A 23,424-nucleotide genomic window follows, 5' to 3' on the forward strand; every position below is an offset into this window, starting at 1 on the left:
ACCAATCAGCGCTCAGTAGCAGTAAAGCTAACCAATCAGCGCTCAGTAGCAGTAATGCTAACCAATCAGTGCTCAGTAGCTGTAATACTAACCAATCAGCGCTCAGTAGCAGTAATGCTAACAAATTAGTGCTCAGTAGCAGTAATGCTAACCAATCAGCGTTCAGTAGCAGTAAAGCTAACCAATCAGCGCTCAATAGTAGTAATGCTAACCAATCAGCGCTCAGTAGCAGTAATGCTAACCAATCAGCGTTCAGTAGCAGTAAAGCTAACCAATCAGCGTTCAGTAGCAGTAAAGCTAACCAATCAGCGCTCAATAGTAGTAATGCTAACCAATCAGCGCTCAGTAGCAGTAATGCTAACCAATCAGCGTTCAGTAGCAGTAAAGCTAACCAATCAGCGCTCAGTAGTAGTAATGCTAACCAACCAGCGCTCAGTAGCAGTAATGCTAACCAATCAGCGCTCAGTAGCAGTAATTTTAGCATCCTAAGGCTAAAAACCTGTTTACTGTAGTAAAAAGTAAACAGAGGTGAGTTTTCAGTGCGTTTTAGTGAAATACATTCTTCTACTTTCACATTCAAAGGAACGTCTTAATCAATTGATAGAAATGATTTTAACTTTTCGTTTTTAGTCGTTTAGCTCCATTTGCCCTCATTCATTGCGGACTCGCTCGCGGGCGCCCTCTGGAGTTCCGCAGTCATGTTTTTGATATAACAGGAGAAACAGGAAGTGGCGATTCTCTGCCATTCCAAACGCATCTGGCCCTTTAAGACGGCGCTTACGAATCACATCCGGGTACAAAGAGGCATCAACATGGACACGGGGGATGTTCTTGCATCTCTGGTATGAAAGTTATTTAATTTTCTCTTATTTAAACGTCTCTGTCAGCGGAACAACAGCAGCACAGCAAAGCAGACAACAGATAACGGTTATTAGTTTGGTAGAGGATCAGTTTCTCTCAGAAAGGAGTCACTGAGCTGAGGCCGGTGTGGAGCATGTGGGGGAGCATGTGGCTCTAAACCTGAACATCAGCCCGCTTTAACGAGATAAACAGCGACAGTTCGCGTCTTCTAACATCATAACTTCATATTTTGAGAAGTTTTTATCACTGTAAGACACGTTTAGATCGCTGTTATGTAGTTAAACCCTTTAATGCATCTTCACCATTATTTTCATGATTCGGTAATGCTAAAATATCTGTACACACACACACACACACACACACACACGTACATACATACATACATACATACATATATGTATATGTATGTATGTATGTGTGTGTGTGTGTGTGTGTGTGTGAGTGAAAGATGATTCTTCAGGGGTTCTTCAGTAAAGACAGTGTAGAGTAAAGAACCATTTCACCATGCAAAGAACCCTTTCATAGTAATAAAGGGGTTCTTTGAGTGTTCATGATCCTATATAGAACCAAGAACAGCAAGAACAAGCGAAAATACACATAAAGGAAAAAGGAAACATAAGAAGGCAAAGTCTTGAGTCATATGAAGATGTTGAGTGTTTTATGCATTGGCAGTTTTTTGGCTTTCTTATTTTTACAGAGCTTTATGGCTTTAATTTATTTGTAGAAAAACATATATATTTTTTTGTTAGTAAACTTACATTTATTCACATGATACATATTTATCATATTTGCTTTTCCATGCTTGTGTTATATTTAAAGTAACCAAACGGAACAGTTTCATATAATAAATACATAACAAAGCCAGAACAGTTTTCTCATCAATAAATTTGGTGACTTTTTTGGTATAATGTCAGTGCCAGAAAAGATGAGGTGCAGTTTCTGGTTGTGCGAAAGTAACAATTTACATTTTATTTAGCCAAAAAAAAAGTTCTGCAGGAGACTTCCCTTAATTTATTAGTAATTATTCAGTTATTGCAGCAATAACCAAACTCTCTCCTGAGGAATTCCGACCACAGAGTAATTCCAGTACAGTGTAACGTGCGGTAAGGAGGCAACTTCTATCTAAAACAGAGCGACTGCCTTATTATTCTTTTTAAAAGATGGAGTGCTTTTCCCACAAGCAGCGTCTAGAGAATCAACCAAAGGAACATTAGTTGGGCAGGAAGCACCTTTAAGTGACATTACGCAGCTGCCATGACAACAGAAAATTATTTACGATGTTTCGCTGTTCACAGGTCTTTCTAAATGACCACCATTTAGACATTTCTAGAGCAGTAATAACATCCTAAAGACCAGTTCTGACACAGACTGGTAGCCAGAATAAGGATTTAAGAATGGGGGTGGTGGTTCTAGAGAGAACCAGAAACGCTCAGAGGTACTTCATTTTTGTATTCTGAATATATATTCCCAATACTTGTATTACGTTACATTTCATACGTTTCTATTTGACAGTCCTCACTTTTGGGTTAAATTATCTGGCTGTAGACTAAGAAGTACTACTACAATAGTAAGACTGATATTTTAACACCGTTGAAGCATGAAAGGGTTTGTCACACAAAAGCAGCCACAATTTTTGGCTCAGAAAAAGTTACCCTAGCTAGAAGCCAATTGATGGCATTGTGTTAATCTGTTTCATTGTGACTTATGGTTACTGTTTGATATTAATCTGATTGTTACTGAATACTGTGATTTTCAGGGTGTGGAAGGCGCCACAGCCGCAGCACATGCGCTCTCCCTCCCAGCAGAGGCCTACGGCAACGATGTGAGTGTTAGATGGGTTTATTTATAGCTTCTTATTTTAGCTTCATTGTTGCATAATGAGTCTAGACTTTTTCCTCTTAGACTGTTTATGATTTGTATTCATGTTTCTGTTTATTCAGGCTCAGCTGGAGGTGATGTGGGCTATGAAGGCCTACAACCATGCAGAGGTTTACTTCAATGTAAGGGGATTAGATACTTCCAGGTTTGCTTGGAAAAGCATGGTTACTCACTGTTCGCTGTTAGAAACCACTTCCTTGTGCTTCTGCTCCCTGGCTACTGTGTTGGAAACAGCAGCCTTGCACTTCAGTGGCCACTTTATCGGAAACCCTTGCCTTGAGTTTCTGCTATATGACCACTTTAGCAAACTCTTGCCTTGCACTTCTGCTTGATGGCCACTTTATCAGAAACCTGTGCCTTGCGTTTCTGCTATATGGCCACTTTATCAAAACCCCTGCCTTAAACTTCCAGTATGTGGCCACATTATTGGAAACCCCTCCTGTGCTAGTGTACAGTTAGGCTGTTATCCATCTGTGGCTGCAGTGTTTATCAGCCCTCTACCCCATTCAGCATTTGTCAGTCTCTGTGGTCAGAAACTGACCAGTAATGAAAAACTAGAGGAAGGCTAACACCAACAGATGAGCTACAGTCCCTAACTGTACATCTAGTAAGGGAAGTGTTTCTGATCGAGTGGCCAGGGAGTGTGTTTGTGTGTGTTTGTGTGTGTGTGTGTGTTTTATATATATTTCCTCCTTTTTCAGCTCATCTCCTCTGTGGACCCCAAATTTCTTAAACTAACAAAATCCGATGACATGATCTACACTAAATTCAGGGAAGACTTTCCTGACTTTGATATTAAGATTCTGGATCCAGAACTTCTCAAGTCACCTGAAGCTAAAGAGGTTTGTTTAAACTTTTTTTTTTTTTTTTTAACTTTTGTTTTGTGTCAGGTGTAACATTTGGATCAATACTGCTATCAAATAGACAGATAGATGGGCGTTATGTATCTCTTGCAGAAATGGAGACCCTTTTGCAATCATTTCGAACACCTTGTGGAAGACTTTAACTACGGCACATTATTACGTTTGGACTGTGAGAAGGACTACACAGAGGAGAACACGATATTTGGTATGATGCTGCACAACTTTTACCATTATGGCCATTTATTTGTGGTAATTCATTCAAATTTGATGCATGTTTTTCAATTGAACATTATGTAAAGTGTTAGCCTGGTAGTGAATTTGGGGTAAAAGCACCAAAATAAGGTCTGTACATCTATTTTCAGTCATAAAACATTAGACATACACTATATGGCCAAAAGTATGTGGACATTACACCTATATGAGCTTGTTGGATGTCCCATTCCAAAACAATGGGCATTAATAGGGAGTCCCCCCTTTTGCGGCCATAACACCCTCCACTCTTCTGGGAAGCTTTCCATAAGATTTTGGAGTGAGTCTGTGTTGAAATTTGTGCCCATTCAGTCAAAAGATCATTTATGAGGTCTGACACTGATGTTGGACGAGAGGGTCTGGCTCACAATCAACATTCTAGTTCATCCCAAAGGTGGTCTGTGGGGTTGAGGTCAGGGCTCTGTGCAGGCCACTGGATTTCCTCCACACCAAACTGGTCAAACCATGCCTTTATGGAGCTCGCTTTGTGCACAGGGGCTCAGTCAAGCTGAAACAGGAAAGGGTCTTCCCCAAACTGCTGACACAAAGCTGGAAGCATATAATTGTGTATAATTGTGTGTTCCCCTATCATCCACCAAACCCAGATTCATCAAACAGACTGCCAGACAGTGAGGTGTGATTCCAGTGGTGATGTGCTTGGCATTGCACATGGTGATCTCAGGCTTGTGTGCAGCTGTTTGGCCATGGAAACTAATTTCATGAAGGCAGTTCAGAACTCTGTAGCGAGTGATGCGACAGGTTTTGAATTAACTTCTAGGTATAGAGAGAGTGTTGTGGTACTCAAGTTCAGTCTCATTAAATCCAACACCTCTCAATACAGAAACTGAAGATTGTATGGCTCTGTTCTTGTCTTTTTTGGGCTCAAATAAAATGCTAATGCTCCAAAGTCAGAGATGTGACCAGTCAGAAAGCAGTACAGATGTGGTCACCAACAAAAGAGAATAAAATTAAACACAAAAGGGAATCAGTGACTAAATATGAATGTTTAAAGTGTAGAAAGTAAAAGTGTTATAATTTGAAAATACCCAGAACATGAGTATCAGAATTTTACTGAAGTGCATGTACTTAAAGAAATGTAACTAGTTCACACTTGCAAATGATGGTTCTTCAAGGGTGCTTTAGTAAAGAAAATGGTTCTGTATAGAACCATGAACTCTCAAAGAACCCTCTTAATGATTAAACGGCTCTTTGCATCGTAAAAGCGTTCTTCAGATTGATGGAGAATGTGCTGTTGATGGTTCTATATAGAACCTTTTTGATAGGCTTGTTACAGTAGAAGAAACCTTTAAGGTGTAATATAGAACCCTTTTAAAAAGGTTCTATATGGAACCATCTGTCCATTTTCCATCAATCTGTAGAATCCTTTCATGATGCAAAAAACTCTTTAATTATGTAGTGTTCTTTGTGTTTATGGTTCTATATAGAACCATTTTCATTAAAGAATCCTTGAAGAACTGTTAAGTGTGTACCCACCTGTAGATATTTAATGTTTTGTTTTATGAAATAGAACATTTATATATAATGATTGACCATGAATGCACAATGAAATGCAAATGTCTGTTTTTCTCCTTTTTCTTTTTATATTATGAAAAAAATCTTAATTTTATCTCAGACTCATATCTAGTGGTCTTGACTAGTCTTTTGACTGAGGGTAGGAACTAAATCTGCATATCATGCATTTGTCTCTGCACCAGAGCAAGGAGAGGACATCACTTTGGTTGAAGGGGGGAAAAATGTTTGTTTATATATATATATATATGCCGCAATTTCTGTTTCAGCCACCAGAATCCAGTTTTTCGCCATAGAGATTGCCAGAAACAGAGAAGGCTACAACAGCGTTGTCTACAACACCAGCGTGAAGACGAAACAGCAGAAGAAAGAGCAGTGTTAGCTCTGACAGCATTACATTTCAGTGGCCTTGTTCATGTTGGTGCTTTGGGCCAGTCTGACATCCCCATGATTCAACTGTCCTGTCCAGGCTTCGCCCACAAACGTGTTTTTTTCATAGCTACTGTTGTGAGGTTGGACACGCTTTACAGAACGCTGGTAAAAGTCCCATTCAACCTAATGAGAAACTGTAGAACAGACTCAGTTTATCACAATACCTACATTTAGAGCCATAACAGTGTAGGCGGCAATATGAACTTGGCTTACTAGCAACACTAAAACAGCTGAAGCTGGTAAACCTTTGGCTTAGCCTATCAGTTGTTTATCCCTGAAAACATTGATTACACAACAACAAAAAACTACACCAGATGTATCCGAACACATATTATTTGAAGTGTATATATGACTGTCGGTACTGTGATTTTCTTACTAGGTTGAACGAGATTTCTCCCAGCATTCCCTAAAGCTGGTTCAGCCTCACATCAGTAGCTACAAGAAATGCATTTATGGGCAGAGCCTGGACAGATCAGTTGCTATATAATGAGGAAATCACTCTTTAAAGAAAGAACTTCAGGCATATGTGGACAATAAATTGCATAAAAAAAATGCCTCAGTTTATGTATTTAAGACGTAACAGTTATTCAGTAGTGAAACATATTTTGATTCTGTTTATGCTAAATGTGTTGTTTTTGTAACAAATAATCAATATTCAAACCCCAAACAATGTCTCAGTATTACTATTTTTAAGTTTTATGTCATCCATACTTTAAGTTGCAATTTTAGAACAGTTTAATGGATTTCTTTTGTCTATAAAAGCAGAGGAAATTTCTGCATCCTTCAAAATAAAGGCACTAGAAAGGTTTTTTTGGGAGCAAATTCTATAAAAGAACCACTTGTTTCTCTAAAGAACCTTTAAACAGATGGTTCTTTAGAGAGCCACTTTTGTAATTGAGTGTTACATCTGAAAAATCTTTTTAGAATGTAAAGAAAGTTCACAAAGTAATGGTTCTCTGCTGATTAAAGGTTACATCTAAACTGTGAAAACCACAAATGGGCCAAATTTAAAATGTGAAATATGCACATGAATACAGGTGAGGGGTAAAATTAATAGTTTTGTTGATTTTCTTAGTGAAAATATGTTAACACATCCTCTGAGAATGTACCTCTGCACATTTTAACACACCACTACCATTTATTTATTGAATTTAACACACTGGGGGAAAGAAACAATGTAGCCTGTGCAAAAATGAAGGTACATTGCATAGTTTATTTTGATCAATATGTTAAACTCAGCAAATGAAATTGTGGACTACAATTTTGCAGAAAAATTTCCTTGTAGAGGACGTGTTAACTTTCACTTAGAAAAATCAACATGTAATTTGACCTGCTAAACTTTTGTATGACTGTACATGCAAGACAACTTTAAATCCTTGCACCCCCCTACCCTCTCCCCCACTCAAAATGAGTCCTGTTCATCATCGATGGCATAATTTCAGGGGGGAAAAAAAAGACATTATTACAAACCAATGACGTTTATTTTGCAGTCACAATGCTTACACTATATGTAGCAGACATCCAAACAATTCAACCAGCTACCTTATCACTCAAAGGACTCAACACACAGTCGCCAAACAGACACATTCACATCAGGGAACCAGGAAGAGGAAAGAAAAGGAACTTAAATGAACATCCATGAGTCTTGGACATGGTTAAAGAGATGAGCTAGTTTCTTCACAAACAGTTAGCAGCAACATCTGTTGAGAGTAGCACAAGTTGCTAAAATATTCCTTTCTGATTCTGGTTTTTAAATCTACCATAGTTCTGATGCAATATTTTCTTGTTATTTAAAAGAAAACAAACAAATTGGAATTCATCAGAGGGGGGAAAAAAATAAACTGATTTTAAAGGTGGGGGGAGAATAAGAGGGGGGTAAAGCTAGAGGCAACCGGCAGGGGTGATGGGCTCCTGCTGTGATGACAGAAGTACCAGGTTCTTCGTAAAAAGTACACGGCTACATCCTACAGGCTTCGCTACCAAACAACGCCAGCTCGACGACAAAGCCACGATTTACTGGAAGCCTGTGAAGATTTAAAAAACGTCAGGGCAAACAAAGTTGACGAAAAGCTCTGAGTTGAGCAACTTCACTACAACCATGAGTCAGTTTATCTAAATCACATTCCACGAATAGACACCTTCAGAGGCTAAAGGGTAGAGATCAACGTTTCAGAATGAAATCGTACACTCAGGATGCTGATAAACTCTCCCTGCTGGGATGGACAGTTTTACTTCCAACTGTGGTCCTTTAGGGCTGGAGTTTTGCACAATTTGGCAATTTAGTGGTTACCCTCTCTGACACGGCAATGACCGAACTGCTCAACCTCAGTTGGGCTGGCCTGTGTTAAAGGGATAGTCTTCTGTAATACAAATTTACAGCGTTTCCCCCACAAAACCAAACGTAGTCCATCAGCCAGGACGTTTGATGCTTCTTTGGTTTTAGCACAGGAGCTAGAAGGATAATTAGCTAAGAAATGGAAGCTAATTAGCATAGTGCTAACTGCACGCCTAAACCCTCACATGCTGGCCTCAAACTGTGATGAGTTGTTAAAGGAGAATTTTCAAAATTTCTGCATAATTAAATGGTTAAGATGTGAATAAAGTTTTTCGGAGTGGTTTGGTGTGGAATGCTCTGAGTGAGAATTGTTCACAGTGGTGGCGATAGGAACCAGACGTCCACCTCTAAAAGCTCCCTCACAGAAAGTCATTACATGAAATGGTTATGAATACACTGCCTGACGTCCAAGACATGAATAAATCCAGTCATGGTGGAGGGATACATGCAGGGTGCTGTGAGACAAAATAGTCCCTAAACACAACTTATTTCAGATTTTCCACTATTTTACCGTCATCAACATTCCATATAAAACTCAGAAGACACATGTAGGTTCACTAGTTCACTTTGGGATAGGAAATAAAATGTCTATATTTGTCTTGTAGTCATGGCGACCCCAGGTTCTCATCACCACCACTGTAAAGAAATCTGAACCATTTCACACCAAACCACTCTGAATCACTCTGTTTACATCTCAGTGACTGAATTATGTAATTTTGAACAGCAGGACATGCTGTTCTCTGAAGTATGTTCTAAAGCTAGAACAGCAGTAGCAACAACTCTGATCATCTGGATTTGTGACATCACACAGTGTCAAGCCTGTGATGATTTAGCAGTTGGCACCATGCTAACCTATGTTTATTAGCTACATTAGGCTTGTGGCTCCAGCGTTAAAACTAAAGAGGCAAACTTCAGATACCAAACACGTCTCGTCTGATTGACTTCATTTATGGTGTTATCAGTGAAACGTTCATTATTAGCCCAACTATCGCTTTAGGAGGCCTGTTATTTGGGGCAGCAGTGATGAAGAGCAGGAAGATAACAAACCAGCCTCAGGGAAGGTTGAAGTTTAACTCATGTCCACAGCACAGGGTCATTTTAGGGTCATTACACGCCCCCTTCTGGCCACAAGCAGGCATTACCGTAGGTGAAATAGATGTATTTACAGAATCCTCCCCACTGGGTTCAGTTTTGAGGAAAATGTACAACGTGTATTTCTTGTAAAATCCTCTGACCCTCCACCCTCCATCCTTCAATCACTCCCAAAAACACGCCCGGCCTGAATAATAACAACTCTCCTCACACAGACAACCCACACTTCAGCACAGCTGCACTAACTAGACTCGTAAAAAGATTTTTTTGTTTGTTTTCAATCACACCTTGTTTTTGTTTTTTTGTGTTTTTTTCTTCTTAAACTGTAATTATAAACATTGTTGAAAATGTTATGAAAAAAATGTACACTTCTCTTGTTGTGTGTTTCTATACAAGGCAGGCAGAAGCAGAGCACTACATAATCCAGCTCATCCACCCCCCAACCCAACCCAACCCCCAAACACGCACCATTTTACACACACACACACACACACACACACACACACACACACACACACACGCAACCTTCCACCTCCCTCATCCAGCTGGAAATACAACGCAATCATGCTGGCACCCACCCACATCATACCCTCATTCACACCCTCTCATTCAAAGCCCCCAAAACCCCCGACTCTAAACTCTCTCACAACCCCAAACCCTGCTCTAATCCACACCCATCCTGGACTCCAACACATCCCACACACCCCAGTCCGCACCACTCCCCTGACCCCCCGCTCTCTTTCTCTCTCACTCTCTCTCTGTCTCTCTCTCTCTCAGACGTTCGAGTCCAAGCCGGAAAGACTGCGGCCAGGAGACCCCTAGAAACTGGCTTTAAAATATGTATATATTTATATGTGTATATATATAAAAAGGGAGAAGGAAGAGACGGGGGGAGGGGGTCAGTGTAGGTGTTGGGTGGGGGGATGTGGAGGGTGGTGTTTAGGGGTTTAGGATGTGCAGGCTTGCGTAGCGGTGGTCCCCTGGCGTCCGGGCCGGGGGGGCAGGGGGAGTGGACAGAGGCGGCCCGAGCCACGCCTGGTGCTGTGTGGTGGAATGTCAGCTCATCATGTCGTTGCTGTTTACACCGTACGTGGAATTCTTCATGGAGTCGTTCACTTCTCTCCTAAATACTGAAAGGTTCTGTGTAAACCTGTGGAGGATACAGAGTGTTTAGTTTATTATTTAAGATAAGTTTATTTAAATGTGTATTAAACAGGCCCACATTTTACATTTTTCTTGTATTTTATTCATTTTATTCCATTCATTTGGCAGTGCATGGGGGTTTATGATGAGAGAACAAAGCCATAACCCAGCGGTGCACTACTCCGGTCCTGAAGAGTTGGTTTCGTGCACAGTTTGGTGGTTGCCCAATTCCAGGGGTGTCCAATCTTGTCCACAAAGGACCGGTGTGGCTGCAGGTTTCCACTCAAAACAAGCTGAAGCACACCTGATTCCACTTGTTTAATCAGTTGGTTTCAGTCTTGAAACTGCTGATCAGGTGATCTCCTGCTTTGTTGGAATGAAAACCTGCAGCCACACTGGCCCTTTGTGGGATTGGACATCCCTGCCCTACTCAAACACACCCACTAAACCTGGCCATTAACAGAGGAGTTGAATCAAGTGTATTTGAGCAGCAAGATCACCAAACTACGCTGGCCCTCCAGGACTGGAGTTGTGCACCCCTGCCATAATCAATCTAGCTAAGGCAGTGAAACACAGTCTTCGGAATACACAGTTCATTTTTAGAGTGTATTAATGGACATATCTGAACTTATTGCCTCAGTATTGCCACAGTGATAAATTAAATATGAAATCTAAACAGCCGAGATTTCCAGCTGCTTTACTCATCCCGAACCGCAAACTATACCACTAAATAGTATGTATTTACAACTGATCACGTCTGAAAAATAATAACTGACATATTATGTATCATGAAAATTCCCACGTTTAGTACAGACCACTTTAAGAGATGCTTTAGTTTTGAATTAGAGCTAAGATGGTAATGTAGCTAACAAGCGATGGAAGCTTACACTCCACCAGTTAGCATGGTGCTAATTGCTAAGTGCACTGTATGACTCACTGTTACCTATAAACATGGACTAAAGTACAGACAAAATTAAGACTTTGAGATGCTTGCTGCTGTTTTTAGCTAACTGCTAATGTTCATTGTTAATGGCACGGTATAAGCTTCCATCACTTATTAGCCGCATTAGCCTCGTAGCTCCAGTGCTAATGCTAAAGAAACAAAATTCAGACACTTAACCTATCCCGCTGCTTTAATGGGCTTAAACTGGGACCGAAATGAATAAAACATACCTGTCTCGGTTTTTAGTGAGCAAGTTCCGCTCTATGCCCTCCATTAGATTTTCAAAACATAAGTGCATGGCCTGCTGTTTCTCCGGAGGCTGACTGTTCACAATGCTGTTCCTTAAATCTGCAAAATACTGAGACACACAAACACGCATGGTTGAAAGAGTTAGAGTGTATGTAAAAAAAATGTAATTTAGAGCCATCATCTAATATGGTTGTTTTCATACATAATCAATGAACAGTTTTTGTGAGTCTACATTGCTAATGTTAGCAATTAGCACAATCAACTACTGTTTAAGGCTACTTGAGCTAATCAGGCTAACTAAGTGCGTTTTCAGAGTGCAAAGCACCAGAACCTTAAGCACTAGAAAACAGCCCTGGTCCACAGGGTCCATTTTTAATGCTTATTTTTATACACTCTGCAGCTGAAGCTAACAACAAATCAGCATATCCTTTACTCTTCCAGCTGAATACAAAGCCACCAATCACTGACATATCACCAATAAATACACCAGAATGTAAACTGGAACAGTATGTTGATGAGCTGGTTTATATTTTTTAAAATTGTTCCTTTGTGAAGAATTTTTTGAAGACAACCTAAGCTAATTAGGACGGCTATTAGCATTTATGCTAGCTATTTTCACACAATTGTCCGAAACCTTTTGATTGATTCTGAGTGCACCGTAGGCCATTTGTACCAGCTAAGACAGACAGCTACGTTAAGTAGCCAAATTAGAAGTTTTACATATGAAATGACCAAGACGACAATTAAATTATTAATCACAGTTATTACAACGGTTGCAGCTCTTGCAAGCAGGTATAAAATGAACTAGAACTAGAACCCCAAGTTTCATTGGTTCCCATTTGGGTAATTTTTTGAATTTCCATCTGTAGTTTAAATGTCTTTTCTAGCGAATGCTAAAGTTTCAGCCTAGAGTTTCTTCAGGACATTGTAACAGAGCCGATTAATGAGGAGCCTGGCCTCTTCCTGTTTCCACCATTACATTTCTTTTTTTCTACAGCAAACAGATTTTGGGCAGCAGGACGCTAGCATTACTGCTACTGAGCGCTGACTGGTTAGCATTACTGCTACTGAGTGCTGTATATTGAGTACATTGGCTGTTCGAGCTCACTGACGTTATGAACGTATATGAGGCGCCATTTTAAACTTCAACTCGAGTTCAAAAGCGTGCAAAAATATAACAGCGGTGTTGAAATGTTTTATGCTGTTCTGTGTTTAGAAAATAAATATTATTTTATATTAAAAATGTTGAAGCATTTATAAACTGAGATTTTGCTCAAATGCTCCATCTTAACCCTTTCATTTCGGACTTGTTTAGGAGTGCCCTCCAGCGTTTGAGAAACCCGGAAGACATTACAGAGTGATAATTTTCCTCTCCACAAGTTCTCTGATTGTACGGGAAGAGTGTGTTAGCAAATGCAGTCAGGTAGTGGGCATCAAAAACTGTTTTAATTTAAAATATCAACTGCTTGTCTCTAAAAATGTAACTTAAATGTTCTGCAAATGTTTGTTTAGAACGAGGAAAGGTGAATAATTACCTTCTCATTGAGCAGGATGAGGCCGAGCAGCGGCCGGGACATGGACCACTGATTCCTGCAGTCTTCAAATATGATGATATTGAGCACTGTGGACAGCATCTACAGGAGATATTCACACAGAAAAACTTTGTAATGCAATATGATATAAATGAAAAACAACTCAATTGTACAACACTAATTAAACATAAACCTGTTGGATCATCTCAGGGTGCTGCTGCATTATATGGAAGAAGCGGTCGCTCTCCTGGGCCATGGGGGCTGCTCTTTTCTTAGTGCTGCGGGAGAGCTGTTTGAACAAATAGGTCACTATGTGGTCCAGACTGGAGCAGCAGCCCGTACACACCATCGTATCTACAGGAAAGGAAGAAGATACATTAAAACCTGAGGAAAACTGGATATACTGCCAAAATAACACATAAGAGACTGTCACATAATGGTACTGGGGTCTGAAAGCTTATACCCCTTTATGGCCATGGCTAACACAGCAAAATCAATGCATTGATGCTTATAAGTTGCATTTTATAAGAATTATTTCTGACTCACATCTCACTGAAACAAGCGGAGAAATTGTGTGGGAAGCGCAGATCCTGAACTTTCAGTCCAGACCGCATGAGTCTGATTGAGGCCATTCGGTATACAATTTCTAGTTTCTAGTAAATATTCCGTTAAACAGAAGTATAACAGCCATGTAAACGCCTGCATCTGATTACATTCCTAATTGGAAAGTTTAAGTTATGTTACGTTTAAGTTACGTTTTACGCATATGCATCGCATCATAGTGCAAGTTTATAACGTTGAACATGGTGGTAGCAGAAACTGGTCTGCAGAGGAAGCTTTGAGCTTTAATTGACGGCGGTGGGACGGGCATCCAGCTGATGTGTCTCAGAATATGACATCTTCCTCTCGCCCTTCTTTAATAAATACATGTGAAGTATGTTTTCCTGAGTCTGACATTTTAAAGTAATTACAAACACAAGTGCTGCTCACTGCTGCTCGTCTCACTCTGACTGGACTCATGTGATCCTCATCCTCTACTCCAAGCGGTTATTTTGGATCTGATTACTTGTAGTGTGCATGTAAACTGAGTTTTTCATAAAATTGTTGAGTAGAGAGCACAAACACCTCAGTCTTAATCTATAATGGAATGTATTCATTCAGATTGGCAAAAAACTTTGTATGTAAACATAGCCATTTAAACAGCTACATGATGAGTCCAAAGGAGAGGATTGTAAATGTCCGATCCTCACCGAGTGCTGTGAGCCCCTCAGAAATAGAAGACAGGATGTAGAGGACCACATGGGGCTCCAGGCTGGCAATGAAGTTCATGTGGTCCTGGGTGAGCACCTCCAGCAGAGAGTAATACGACTGGCTGAGCTTCGGATAATCCTGCCAGGAACAAACAACACAGAAATCAGATAAATCAGAAATAACAGATCTAACTTATCTACACACTTAAAAATGATAGTTTAGGGTTCTTTACTAAAGAATATAGTTCTCTATAGAAACATGAACACTCCAAGAGCCCTTTAATCATGCAAAGGGTTCTTTGCATAATGAAAAGGTTCTTCAGACTGATGGAAAATGTGCTGCAGACGGCTCAATGCATAAGTTTTTTAAAAGGGGGTCTATGTAGCGCCCAAAAGCATTCTTCTACTGTTACAAACTTGACATTGCAACAATAAAAGAACCCTTTTTGGTGCTATATAGAACCTCTTTTGAAAAGGTTCTACATAAAACCGTCTACAGCACATTCTTATGTACCCTTTCATGATGCAAAGAACCCTTAATTCATGCATCGTGTTAATTGATAAGTGTTCATTTTTCTTTCCTAAAGACCCCCTGAAGCACCATCTTTTTAAAGAGCGTAGCTAGTAGAACATGTGCTGTAAAATCTCTTCATTGTCCAGTAAAAATCAATATTATTGCTGTTTTATATGGAATGTTGATGATGGTAAAATAGTTTATAAAATATGCTTTAAGCCAAAAGCTTAGGGCAAAACCTTCATAAGAACAGTGTCTCAGGCATCAGGCAGTGTATTCATAACCATTTCATGTAAAAACTTTCTGTGAGGGAGCTTTTAGAGGTGGACATCCGGTTCCACCACCACCGCTGTAAACAATTCTGACCCGGTAAGTTTCTCTAGAACGAAGCATTTCACACCAAACCACTCTGAACGACATATTATTAACCTCTTCATTATGCAGGACAAAAACGTGGGGTTTCCCTCCAAGTATTGTGCAATTTATAGAACTGCAGCGATATCTTTTAGTACATGAACCTTCTTTCAGAGATACTGAAGTTTGTTAGGACTTCTTTTGAAAGCAGTTCAGAGGAAAATTCACTCACTAGAAACTGATTTTAGAAAAAAAAATTAACGCAAATGTAGCATAACATTTAGTGTCATTTATGTGCCTCTCACAACAAGCTCAACACAACAGCGTGGTGGAGAACTGGAGCTGGACTAAGGAGGAGACAAAAGCGTTTTTAAAAGGAACGCTGCCACTTTTCAGCTCTTACAAAGAAAGACAAGCAGAAACACTACTGACTTTCTAAATGGAAAGAGCTCAAACAGCTCTATATGGCAGAGAAACAGAATCTTGTGTAATGGTTCAGATGAAAAAATAATAAATAAATAAATCAGTCAGTCTTCTCCTTTTAGAACATTTTGGTCTAAAATAAAACACTAAAGCTCCAAAGTGAGAGTTGATGCGACTCATTGATCAGCAGTAAAGCAGAACAGAAGCTGAACCTGCACGGCAGAATGAAATAAAACCCGAAAAAGACAATTAGGAACTAAACTTTTTTTTATCTCCTCAGTCCCACATTTTGATGAATGCATTCATCAAAAATTTACTTAAGTACACGTAACTATTGTGTATTTTTTTTTTACACTTTGTGTATTTTTGCCTTTTTCCAAAAAACAAAAAAACAAAAAACAAAACACAGTAGCTTATATTAAGGAAACAGCCGAAGTCTGACCCCAGGTCAGCAGCTACCAGCACATACTTAGAAAATAGTTGAATAATGTATAATAAATATAACAGATTATAATAATGTTCAACAAAATATGTGAATATTTGTTGCTCAAAATAAAGTTCTCAGCCAATTTCAAAAGATAAAAATAAAAATAAAGTTAAAAATTTTACTATGTCCCTCTACTGTGTACACAGTTCCTCCAGTCACATGTGTGCTTTTAGTTTTAAAAATAATTCTAAATTGTACTAAAGGAATCAAATGAGAAAGTGGTGAAATCTGAGATTTTTATTGTGTGTTGTATCAAATCAAGTCAGCATTTCCTCACCAGCAGGTCGCTGTGCGGGATGGACAGGAGCAGCTTAATGAACGTCTGTAGGGCGTTGTCCAACGCATCGTCGCCGTAGAGACGGAAGACGCCGAAGTTGACGTAGTTCCCGCTGAGGACGGCCTTGAGCATGGAGAAGCAGATGGAAATGCCCTTCAGCTTCAGCGCGTACACCTGATCCTTCGGCACCTCGCCCAGAGTCAGGATACGGTTCCCTGAACACAAGGAGAGCAACGGCAACAAAACATCAGCCTCAAGCTCCTTTTCTACAGAAATCTGGAGAGGCCATGAGCTATGGCTATCATTTTCTGGATTATTATCTTGAGATCACAACTGAAGAATATGTCCCTAATAAACTGCCTTCACACTCAGTGTAGTGTCTTACTACTGTATAGTGCTTTACACCACTACAAAACACATCCAGTCTTACCGTATGTTGTTATCATCTTGCTCGTCTCTCTGAAGAGTAGGATCCCGTTTGGCGATGACACATCAAACTGTAATCTCTGCGACCTGAAAGGAAAACATAAGCTCAAAAGAGTTATTACTGACCATAAACACAAACAGAGGACTGTCACACTTACATGGATCATCAGTCATGTTTAAACAATGTACAACATGATGTGTTGTTTATGTTAAGTATTGTCCCATCTTGTATCTTAAATATTAATAACATTAGGGTGATTAATAACAGCTAAGAATGTTCCTAATGACTCTTAAGTACTTTATTTTCAATACTTTTCTACTATCGCATATATCTTTATTGTTATATTAAATATTAAAAAAGGTGTTGCACCTGAATGGAACTGTTTTTATTCTTACTGTTGCTTTTATTATGGTTGTTATTATAATTACTTCATTATTATTATGATTGTGCACTATTGCATTAATTCCATTTTTAATATTGCCTTTAAAAAGCCATTAAAATACTGAATGAATACTGAATTTTGTGTTGACAAAAAAATACAACAACTGGATATTTGAATAAACAAGACACCTTTCATTTTGCCAGGCCAAATTACAGACCTCAAAGGGGTGAATCTGGTTTCTGTTACTGATAAACATACAGCATATTACAACTCCTACCTCACATGGATGAACATAAGAACTGCATTCTGAAATTGCTCTTACCTGTTGTGGACCAGCTCAGCCATCAGTTTGAGCACAGGTGTGGTGCAGGCAGGTACGTGATACCACAACTCTATCGCCCTCTGCAGGATGGGGATGTAGGAGGGGTAGCTATTCCAGGAGAGTGGTGTTAAGGGCTTCAACCTAAAGAACCTAAAAACCTAAAACATTGTCAATGATGTTTATTATAGAAAAAAAAGTCCTCTAGAATGTTCATATGATCCACACAGTCATTCTGAAATCACGCATGACAGCCTTAAAGGATACATCCAGTCAAAGAGCATCATAAAGCTGGTCTTGGCATTGAAGGCGAAGGCAATTCCCCTCAGATCTCTCACCAAACCCACCAACGTTCTCTGCAAGAAGGAAAGAAAGACTCCACTTATAAAACACTTCTTGACCTGTGATCAGGAACACTAAGATGCTTCATTAGATAGAAGGTCTGCACAATTACTGCAATACTGGCCTTTACAGTACTGGTAAGAATCATCCATCACTTTAAATCTAGCTGCAGTTCTACACCAGCATGTTTATGTCATGACTGCTTGTGCTCACTGACATAAGGTGTTAGTTTAACACTTAGTAACTAGCTATTAAAGCAAAAAGCCACGAGAGGCTGTGCATTACTGCAATTTTATCATGGGAAAGGGTGTTCTTAGGCACAACGTGAAGCGGAGTAAAAAAAAACCCTTCCCCATGATAAAACGACTGTAATGCACAGCCTTTATTTTTTTAACAATTGTGCAAGTTATTATTAAAAATAACCAACATAAACAAGTTTTTCTTTAAGAAATCTAGTTCCTTAGGGAGACAGTGTTGTGCTAGCATTACACATGGCTAAATGGCTAATATAATTTAGCAGTCTGGTCAACCTCTACTTAATACAGAATAACTCAGATGGGTTAAACCAAGTTAATTTCAGGCTCTACACCTTAATATTGGAATGTAATTTTTTTCCATTAGTAAGTAATGATCAAGTTAGCTACAATACTAATAAAACATGTAAAACACAAGTAACCTTAACCCAATCACTGCAGAAGACTGTACGTAATTGAGCCCTCTAAGCAATCGTAGCGGTTTTACTCTGCTGTGAGAATCCTGACCAATTACGATCCAGATATGTTTTTAAATGAATCGAGTAATCATGAACTTTAACATAAGCGAATAATGTTTATGGATGTTATATACACACATGACATTTATGAGTTTGAAAATGTGAATGTGTAAACATGTCTCTTGTCTGACTATCTGGTGTACCTGGGCCTCCTGCTCGTTGAAGGTGTTGGTGCTGAACATCTGAGCGACGGCTTCAAAGGCAGCCGTGAGCGGAAGCATGAACTGCTCAAACTGATCCTCGTCCTCACCTACACATACACACAAACACACAGATTTTGTGCTGCACTTGAACTTGGCCTGAGCAGCAGGGTGATTTAATCAGATATAAGAAATGATTGACGAGTAAGCTGATGATCATGCAACAAAGGTGGTAACTGCCCTGTTGGAAAACATAACTGACAGAAAATTAGAGAGAAGTAATTTAATTTAAACAACTTGCCAATTAATATTAAATAATATGTACATGCAACGTATTATTCCCATCAGCTATAACACAACTCATTTTAGAAAAAATATGAAAAATACGTACACGTGGCTTCGGAATGCACTCATTTACTCATGTAAGTTTAACAGTTTAAAGTTTCTCCAGAAAGGGCAACTATTAGCATTCAAGTACCTGTTGTGTGCATCATTTAAAACAAAGGTCTCAAACCCACACCAACAGGAGCTTATGAATGCCAGAGTTTTGCAGCTCACTCAGCATTATACTACATAATATGTAACTTAATTAAACAATTAAATCAGATACTGCATTAAGGCATTTAAGCTAAAGATAGCACAGAGAGTGGGTGTGAGCTAAAGGTATATGTTTGCAGGAGGCTAGGAGGGTTGATATAATAGATAAATTACTTTTTTTAAGAAGGAAATATTTTAAATGGACCATCATGTCAGTTCTTTGCAATTCTACATGCAATTAACTTTTTTTTGTAGTCACTAATTAGGCCGCATTATGTCTGTAACCACTGGTTACATGATGTACATCTTTAAAACAGTAAGATGTTAAGATGATGTTCTGATTCAGACTACAAACACTTGAACACAAAGACTTTGTAATAACAAATCTGTAAATACATTAACATTATTCTTGGATGGAGCCTTACCCAGGTCAACCATTAGCAGCCTGCCGAGGGCCGTGTAGAAAGTGGTTCTACACCTCATGTCGCTGAGGTTGGACTGATTGTTCACACCCAGGAAGGAAAAGTGCTCGCTCTGTCCAAAACAAACAAATAATATGCATTTTCACCAACATATCAATATAAATTATTTATTCATTAATGTTGGCTGTCCGTTAAGTCACATTCAGTTACACACATTTGAAGGATAGTTTAAATATTAAAGATCAGGCGACGTACCGTATGGTTGTTGAGCATGAACTGGACTGCACTGAGCTTCACCAGTTTCCTCACGCTGCTGTAGGTGCATTGAGGTTAAGGAAATACGTAGCTTCTAAAAAATAATGACTAGGAGAGTTTTACGCCTTCATTTGGCAAAACTAGTAGATCTCCAGCTACTGCATTTTGTTATCCTATTCCAGCTGTCATGTGACCCAAACCACATCAGCACCTCAGTACCTGGGTCAGGTGTGCTGGAAGCTTGAACAAAACAAAAAGCAGACAGGTAGAGATCCATCAGCAGATCTAAAGAACCAGCAGCAGAACTCTCTAACAGTTTCAGGGCATGACATCTTGTACTAGCACAGCAGTTGTTGTGCTAACATAACACTTAGAGGCTAGATGCGTATTATGGTCTTTTTCTTCATAATAAGCATAATAGTAGTAGTAGCTGATGTCTCAGTAGCTAGTTAGCTAAATCTCATGTTCCATCTTAAATCTAAGGTACAACTAACAAGTATTGTGCCGCTAATGTCTCCAGTTAGCATTACAACATTTAGCTAGCTAGTAAAGCTAGTATACATGTGTCAAACTCAGTTAATTTCAGGGTCTATACCATCATATTTAAATGATCAACTTGATCATTATTGGAGATCATTCCCCTGGCTTCTCAATCAACTTAGCTACAATAGTAAGGGGTTTAGATATGGGCAACCCAAACAACCAATCGTCAACACTGACTGCTTCAAAATCCGCAGACTCCAGCAGAATCTCAGACTGACTGACTACATTGGCCAAAATCAGGGTAAAACTCATGTATGTAACTCCAGCTTGATCAGTCAGCAGTGCATATAAAGGATATCCAATAGACAGGTCGTTGAGAAGCTGTAGTGTTTTGGAGGTGATGGGTTCACACTGTCCCCAGTACTTCAGGTTGGTGATTCTGAAACAAAAACAACCACCATGAGCACAGTTGACTTAATTACCCAAATCTAACACATAAACAGTACCATTAACGCCGCAATGATAAGTCAACAAGGGGAGGAAGTTGACTATAAATATCAAGTTGATGTTGATATCTGTCTATTGCTACATAAATTTTCTATAATATTCCTTTTACATCTTCATTGTGACATGCTTTATCTGCAGCTGTGTCCTGGGTGAATCCACAGAGGCAGATTTAACTAAGTATCGGTCTAAAGTAGAGCAATAGTTGAGTTAGTTGTAGCTAAATTACAGCGTTCATGCTGCGTTAGGTTTGCATTTGAATGTTTCCCCTTGTAGCTCTCTTTTTTATATGTCGCAAAAGCAAATTTAAGTCAGATTTAAATATTTAGAAAATTAAAGAAAAAAAAGATTTGAGGGCTGGATTTAAAGATATATTGCAAACGTTATGTGCCATATGAATCTGTCTTGCAGGTCTACTGATCATGTTCAGCGTGTTATGTATTGATCGTGTCTTGTGTTGTGTACTAACATTTTCCCGATGAACACACTGAGCACCATCGTCTCATCGTTCAGTCCCAGAACTTCAGAGAGCCGCCGGTACAGCTGAGGAGGAGAAACACAACCAATCACACATTCAGAATACAGAAACTTAGATTAGATTTTAACCAGAAAATAAACTAGGGAACTAGGAGCTGGGGATGGGCATCTTCAAAAATGTTTTGATTTTGATACAAATAGCAGTAACTTCATTTTGATACAGATTCCTGAAAAATACTCCCCTCTAATACCAAAACTGAGTGTGGCTTAAACCAGAAATCAGTGCGAGATGCTGGAGGCGGGTATATTTACTGACCTCAATGGACTACAGACTTGAAGGAAAGGCTGCGAAAAATTAAATTTACTGAATTTTCCCCACTTAACCCATAAGTAGTCGATCAGCCTAGACATGTTTATTTAGATTTACTTTGAAACTGGAACTGGAAGTGAATAGCCACAGAAATGTCTTTCTGAATACATCCCAAGAACTTCTCAAACCGCATCCACCTCTTCGTTAAGTGGTGCAGCCTTGGAGTCCAGACTCCTGAGACCGGTTACGGTTTCTTTTTCCATCTGTTGTACCTCTAAATCAGAACCAGAAAATACCCAAGAAAACTACACAAATGAGTGGCTAACTGCTAACAGGCTAATAGCTACACATCCACTACCCTCCACAAAACACATTTGATTCCGTCTGTCACTCCAACTCCAGTCCCTCTGTGTGCGCTCATCTTCTTTATCCTCTAAACAGGTGTTATTTGAGCATCTGTTACTGAAACAGCCTGTACTGCTGTGGACTTCACCTGTAGCTGGATAACCAAGTTGGCAACATTAGCATTAGCACTGCCCGGCAGGGTAGCTACAGCTCAAAGCACTACAGAACAATTCTATTTTGTGCTTTCAGATACAAGTCTTTATCCTCCAAACAGGTGTTTTTAATAATCAGTTCGCTAGAACCGAGCCTGTGCCGCAGTGTGAGGCACCATGCATTCACGTTAGCTTAGCCTAGCAGGCTACAGCTTAAAGCACTACAGAACAGGTTTGATTTCGGCTTTCTGTCACTCCATCATCAATCAAGTTGACTTTGCGCTCGCTGTTGCAAGTTTCTATCATCTACATTTGTGATAGCAGAGCACGGCTAGTTGCATCGAACCTGCACTGGGGTGTTTGGATCTCTTTAGCTAAGTTAACTAGGAGAAAGGAGCTCGCTAGCATTAGCTTAGCTAAGAGGCTCCAGATCCAGAGAAGAGGTTTTATTTTTGTCTTTAAGCTCGACTTCACTTCCTCAGATTTGAGTCATTATTATCTAAATTTGTGTCAGTAAAGCTTGTTTGTCAGAATCGAACCTGTCCTGTAGTGAGCAGCGCTGGCAGCTTGCTGGCTAAGCTTACGCTACCCAGTTACTCTCTTCTGGTTAGCAGTGCCGTTTAACATTTAGAAATTGGTGTTCGATTGAAGCTTTGACATTTATTGAGGGTTTTAAGCTTTTTGTGTTACATCTGTGTCCGTGTGGAAAAGACACTGGAACGGTTACCCTCCATACTCAGAACTGTTTGGCTCTGCAGCGGAAAAGAGGCCAGTATGACTTTTTGTGAGCTTTAAAAACGAACCAAACTTCAGTGTACCTAAAGTCATACTGTGTGCTAAACTACATCTACAAGTCTTCGCCACCATAATAAGGAGCTGGACATGATTTGGGAGACATTTTGGGGATGCATTTACAGAAAAGATCTGGGTGATTATTGACTTCTAGTGTTTGTTAGCTATATTAGCTTTGTAGCTCCAGCTCTAAACTAAAGAAGCAAAATTTGGACACCAAATATCTCGAGTGACAGACTACATCTGGTGTAAGCGGAAATTTGTGTAAACTAACTTTTTCGTAACCATTCCTTTAAGTTTAAATATACCCACGTCCAGCACCTCATTCTTCTTTCTGGTTTAAGCCACACCCA

The 23,424-nt window shown here is 39.5% G+C and overlaps 2 protein-coding genes across 3 annotated transcripts in view; one reads left to right on the plus strand and one right to left on the minus strand.

The window, feature by feature from the left end:
* The first annotated feature begins 761 nt into the window (after nucleotides 1-761).
* On the plus strand, nucleotides 762-6,480 carry pbdc1 (polysaccharide biosynthesis domain containing 1). Its single transcript, XM_036594379.1, has 6 exons — nucleotides 762-842; nucleotides 2,618-2,683; nucleotides 2,802-2,861; nucleotides 3,441-3,581; nucleotides 3,696-3,807; nucleotides 5,651-6,480. Exons 1-6 carry the CDS (start codon nucleotides 813-815, stop codon nucleotides 5,761-5,763), a joined length of 522 nt encoding a protein of 173 aa, XP_036450272.1. The 5' UTR covers nucleotides 762-812; the 3' UTR covers nucleotides 5,764-6,480.
* A 795-nt stretch (nucleotides 6,481-7,275) lies between these two features.
* The window catches only part of xpo7 (exportin 7), a 43,004-nt gene continuing 26,855 nt past the window's right edge, over nucleotides 7,276-23,424 (minus strand). For both annotated transcript variants that reach the window (XM_036594378.1, XM_036594377.1), the window contains exons 15-28: nucleotides 21,465-21,538; nucleotides 20,850-20,930; nucleotides 20,009-20,072; nucleotides 19,757-19,865; nucleotides 18,798-18,904; nucleotides 17,808-17,896; nucleotides 17,544-17,651; nucleotides 16,843-16,925; nucleotides 16,413-16,627; nucleotides 14,358-14,496; nucleotides 13,301-13,461; nucleotides 13,111-13,209; nucleotides 11,557-11,684; nucleotides 7,276-10,390 (exon numbers count right to left, since the gene is read on the minus strand). In XM_036594378.1, the coding sequence (XP_036450271.1) occupies nucleotides 10,297-10,390; nucleotides 11,557-11,684; nucleotides 13,111-13,209; nucleotides 13,301-13,461; nucleotides 14,358-14,496; nucleotides 16,413-16,627; nucleotides 16,843-16,925; nucleotides 17,544-17,651; nucleotides 17,808-17,896; nucleotides 18,798-18,904; nucleotides 19,757-19,865; nucleotides 20,009-20,072; nucleotides 20,850-20,930; nucleotides 21,465-21,538 (1,551 nt within the window). In that variant the 3' untranslated portion in view covers nucleotides 7,276-10,296. The remainder of the gene's footprint in view (nucleotides 10,391-11,556; nucleotides 11,685-13,110; nucleotides 13,210-13,300; nucleotides 13,462-14,357; nucleotides 14,497-16,412; nucleotides 16,628-16,842; nucleotides 16,926-17,543; nucleotides 17,652-17,807; nucleotides 17,897-18,797; nucleotides 18,905-19,756; nucleotides 19,866-20,008; nucleotides 20,073-20,849; nucleotides 20,931-21,464; nucleotides 21,539-23,424) is intronic.

Source organism: Colossoma macropomum, unplaced genomic scaffold (assembly GCF_904425465.1).
Source record: "Colossoma macropomum unplaced genomic scaffold, Colossoma_macropomum, whole genome shotgun sequence".
NCBI classification, from domain to species: Eukaryota; Metazoa; Chordata; class Actinopteri; order Characiformes; family Serrasalmidae; genus Colossoma; species Colossoma macropomum.

What these genes read in the sequence shown, in the direction of transcription:
- pbdc1 (XM_036594379.1), top strand. Translation starts at nt 813, where the DNA reads ATGGACACGGGGGATGTTCTTGCATCTCTG. An exon ending in CAGAGGCCTACGGCAACGAT is followed by an intron (nt 2,684 to 2,801) that starts GTGAGTGTTAGA and finishes CTGTTTATTCAG; the next exon opens with GCTCAGCTGGAGGTGATGTG. An exon ending in AGTCACCTGAAGCTAAAGAG is followed by an intron (nt 3,582 to 3,695) that starts GTTTGTTTAAAC and finishes TATCTCTTGCAG; the next exon opens with AAATGGAGACCCTTTTGCAA.